The 4,189-nt window shown below is 39.3% G+C and overlaps 1 protein-coding gene across 1 annotated transcript; it reads right to left on the bottom strand.

Moving 5' to 3' along the window:
• Positions 1-1,781: 1,781 nt before the first annotated feature.
• LOC143567315 (cytochrome P450 CYP72A219-like) lies at positions 1,782-3,098 on the bottom strand. Its single transcript, XM_077053765.1, has 4 exons — positions 3,087-3,098; positions 2,459-2,677; positions 2,308-2,336; positions 1,782-2,251 (listed from the first exon to the last, which is right to left on the bottom strand). Exons 1-4 carry the CDS (start codon positions 3,096-3,098, stop codon positions 1,945-1,947), a joined length of 567 nt encoding a protein of 188 aa, XP_076909880.1. The 3' UTR covers positions 1,782-1,944.
• Between the last annotated feature and the right edge of the window lie 1,091 nt (positions 3,099-4,189).

Raw genomic sequence — 4,189 nt, 5'->3', positions numbered from 1 at the left:
GTTGGCCAGCGGGGACGTGCATGCGGGCCACAGTGATTGACGTGTGATGCACGAGACCCAAGGTTGTCGAGCCGGAGTATATTTTTGCCCCCACAAAGATTGGTGCAGGCGAGCTAACCCGTGCAGATCAATTTTCTTGGCACGCCGTAGCACTTGACTGAAGCAGGCTTGTGACCCGCGGAGGCGGAAATGACCCGCCGTAACCTTGCCCGGAGTTATTGCATGATCCGCGTGAGCCGAGATTGGTCTGTCGCTTGACCCGCGGAGGCCGAATTTGATCCGCATGCGATCCACGGATGTCCCCCGTGACTGGTTTTGTTCCGCTACGTAAGAGCGTGTGACCCGCAGGGTGAGCGTTCGTTCCGTGGGTGTCTCACAATAGCTTTGGTCGCATCCCGTGAAAGTAAGGATTGACCCGCCTGAGATTATACTTGGTCCGCGTAGAGCAGTGTTGATCCGCGGATGATTGAAGTTGACCTGCGGTAGTGTTTAAGCAGCCAACGGTTTTCCGGTCGGGGCTTGTATTAGATTAAGAACTTGTTCTCAAATGGGTGTGTGTTTGGGCGATACATGACCCCCTGTTTTTTTTGAAGTTTGAAAGGTGAGAGAAAAGTGATGTTACATGTGATTGACTAACCTGTAACTATGTGCCCTGTGTATTGTTCATTGTGAAATGAATCCAGATCCACAACTCTAATTATTATTATTATTTTAGGATTTCAAAAGTGGTAAAGTTGTCATATGATTACATGCTATCACCTTTTGTCCCTGTGTATTGTTCATTGTGAAATGAATCCAGATCCACAACTCTAATTATTATTATTATTTTAGGATTTCAAAAGTGGTAAAGTTGTCATATGATTACAGGCTATCACCTTTTGTCACTTGTAGATAAAGTTCCGACCCGTTAATGGTATGAATATAATCAGATCTTAGATCTGAAGAGTTTTCCTCAAAATAAAGTAGATATGGATATTTACAGAGAAACAGTTTTCAGATCTAGAGCTGTATTTTTTAGTCACAGATCTAAGGATTTCTCCCAAAGTTTGGTGGTATTTCTTCTTGTATACTTCCATATCTAGATTTTTCCTGAAAGGAAAAATCATAGATCTAGAATATTTGGTGAACAGATCTGAGAATCGAGACCAAAACAAAGAGTAATTCGTTGCCGTGTATATGAGAAAACAGATCTGTACGAGCACAGATCTGGGAATACGGGCCGGATCTGAAACGAACTCAGCAACTCAGATCTGGAAAAACTATAACTGGATCTGGCCTCCACCACTCAAGAACATAGATCTATATGCGAAACCGGGAGATTCGGGTGTGATTCGTTGCCGTGTCCTACGGATGGCGCCAATGAAGAAACATGGAATGGATGTGGGTCGGATCCATGTCCAAGTTCCCCGGTCTTCAATATGAACGAACCACCGCCTTGATCTTCTTCTCCGGTTGCTCAGATCTGTCATAGAAAAGTGAGGGTGTGGAGGTGACTGCTAAGAGAATGAACTCTTGTTTATAGACACAAAAATATGTGGGAGCCAAGGGTCCAAGAGAAGGTCCTTTCAATGAATGATAAAGGCTCCTTATATAGGGATTCCATGGCTACCATCATGAACCCTAACATTTATTGGGCTAGGCCCGGTTAGGGGTTACCTCCACAAACCCCCAGCCCAATGGGCCTAATTAGTAGACAATAATAATAATGTAATAAACATAATATATTATGCAATAAATAAAAGGTCGTACCGGGTTTGACGTACCCTACACCTACAATAATAATAAAATTAATTAAAAGAAAATGCTTAATTTATATATGGAGCATCTTATTTAGAAGTCATAAACTCATTAGACAGTAGCACAATTTAACAAGGAGCGTATAGATGCAACTATTTTTAGCCACAATAACCATCAAAGCTCACTCAAAATCAGTTGAGCACCAAACTAGGGTTGCAAGGTGACAACACTATGTGGCGCATGCGAGTATGACGGTGAAAGCTCGAACGAGAAGCGTCTTAGAATCATAACAAGTGTGAGTTTTGCTTCTAACATAGCAAAATTTTGTCCAATGCATATACGTGGCCCTCCTCCGAACGGGAAATACGTAAGTTGTCCCTTGGTTGCCTTTGACACGCCTTCAGCAAATCTTTCTGGATTGAACTCGCTCACATCATCACCCCATATATCAATGTCATTATGTAACATCATGAGATGCAGCATAATGTGTGACCCGGATGGTAAGTTAAGTTTCCTATTTTAGTTTTTTCATGAATCATCCGTCCTAGGACTTCAACGGGCGGATACAACCTAAGTACCTCGTGTAAAATCATATTAATCTACAAACCAAGAGTTTAGTTTAGTATCAACGCAAGCTTACTTATATGCTTATTATTGGTGGTTTTGATCGTTAACTAAACAAAATTATACTCATATGTTCTTATCTCTCATGAAGACTTACCGTTTTTAAATGACTTAATCTGTCCATATCTAGTTTTCTGTTTGCAAACACTTTTAATACTTCATCTCTAGCGCGATCTTGCCAATTCGTGTGCTGGCCCAACAAAATCATTGTCCAAACAAGCAAATTTGCAGTAGATTCCTGTCCTGCAAAGTAAAAGAGTTTACACTCTTCAATTACCTCGTCAATACTAAGTCCAAAACTATTATTCCCTTGTTGCTTATTTCATTGTCATTTGAATCCAACAATAAGCCCATCAAATCTTCCTTCGCACTTTCTCCAGTTTCCTTTAATCGTTTATTAATGATTTTCTTTATCGAACTCTTCACTTCCCGATCAATCTCCATCATCCTTCTGTTACTCTTTTTAGGCAAAAATCTATAAAATCATACATTACATGTCAATTTATGCCGATGACTAGCTAGTAGCAGCCATAATATTGCAAGTGAACCCATTTGGATACTTTCTTCTTTTTTTTAAACCATCCATTTTAAGGTGTGGCATATTTGGTCATTACCCGTTTTTTACCATAAGCAAAATGATACTTGTTGAAACAAAGGAAATATTGAAACAAATAAAATATTTATTAAAAGGATTCAAGGGATCAGGAAGATTGACTCTCATTTACATCATATCCCATGTTTGTATAGTCAAATATATGGTTTCTATTGCCCTAAGAATTACGGTCATTGACAACTTGTTTACTTTAATTAACATCATTATACAATAGTATAACTAGAGGGTTTTTTTCCTCTAGTAAATCATCTCGTGCAATACAATTTTCTTTTGTGCGAAATTCGGAAAATACCGGTACCGATACTGAAAACTAAAAACTTTGTTCCGATTCAGTACCGACTGTACGATACTGAATTCGGTACCGGTACTGAGAACGCTCATCCATACTTAAGTCGAACAGAACTATACTAGATTTATGTGCTGAAAAATGTGTCAATTTGCTGGGTACGTATGGAATAAATCAAAAGGGATATTAATGCTGTAATCCAAAAACTCAGCACATGTTCACCTTTATGAGCTGTGATTTTCTTGAAACAGAGTATAATTATGCCCCGAGCACAATGGTTAAGGGGAGAGTGAATGTCTTGTCACATTAAGTTGGTTAAGATATGTGACATATGAAGAAGGGAGAAGCCACCAAAATGAGTCTCATCCCTCCATGTTGGAAGTAATTTCGGACTCTAAGTCACAAGTCGGTGAACTTGAAGGACCAATATTGACAAGCTGGTCATAGTTGGTTATGTTTCCTAATTACTTTATGTTTCCTAATTGTTTTGTAATTATAATTGGTGATGTCTTGACTAACAAGTTAGGTTAGTCTATATAAACCAAGTTATAGTTAGACATTATAGAAGGTGGTGATGTGTGAGGTGTAACCGAGTTAGGGTTCATCTAAAGACACACACGAGATGTAACCGAGTTATGGTTCATCTAGATGTAACCGAGTTAGGGTTCATCAAGAGTCAAACCAGTTAGGGTTTGAGAGATTGTAATCAGTTTTTAGAGTTAGATTTTCTGATTAATATAAATAAGAGTTATTTGCATATATCGTGTTTGATTATCGATTCGGGACTTGAATTGGTATCAGAGCCAAGTTCAAGAAATCGATAACAAAGAGATCAAAGACTCAGGACATCGATCAAAGTCGTGATTGATACGGAGGGTTTGGTTAAGTCGTGATTGAGAAAAAAGAGTCGACAGAGTCGAGGTCGGAAC

This window comes from Bidens hawaiensis, unplaced genomic scaffold (assembly GCF_021521415.1).
Source record: "Bidens hawaiensis isolate Kalapana, Puna unplaced genomic scaffold, B.hawaiensis_p1.1 tig00023388_1, whole genome shotgun sequence".
Classification (NCBI taxonomy): Eukaryota; Viridiplantae; Streptophyta; class Magnoliopsida; order Asterales; family Asteraceae; genus Bidens; species Bidens hawaiensis.
Note: the sequence above shows the minus strand (reverse complement) of the source record. Positions and strands in the feature narration are given on the sequence as shown.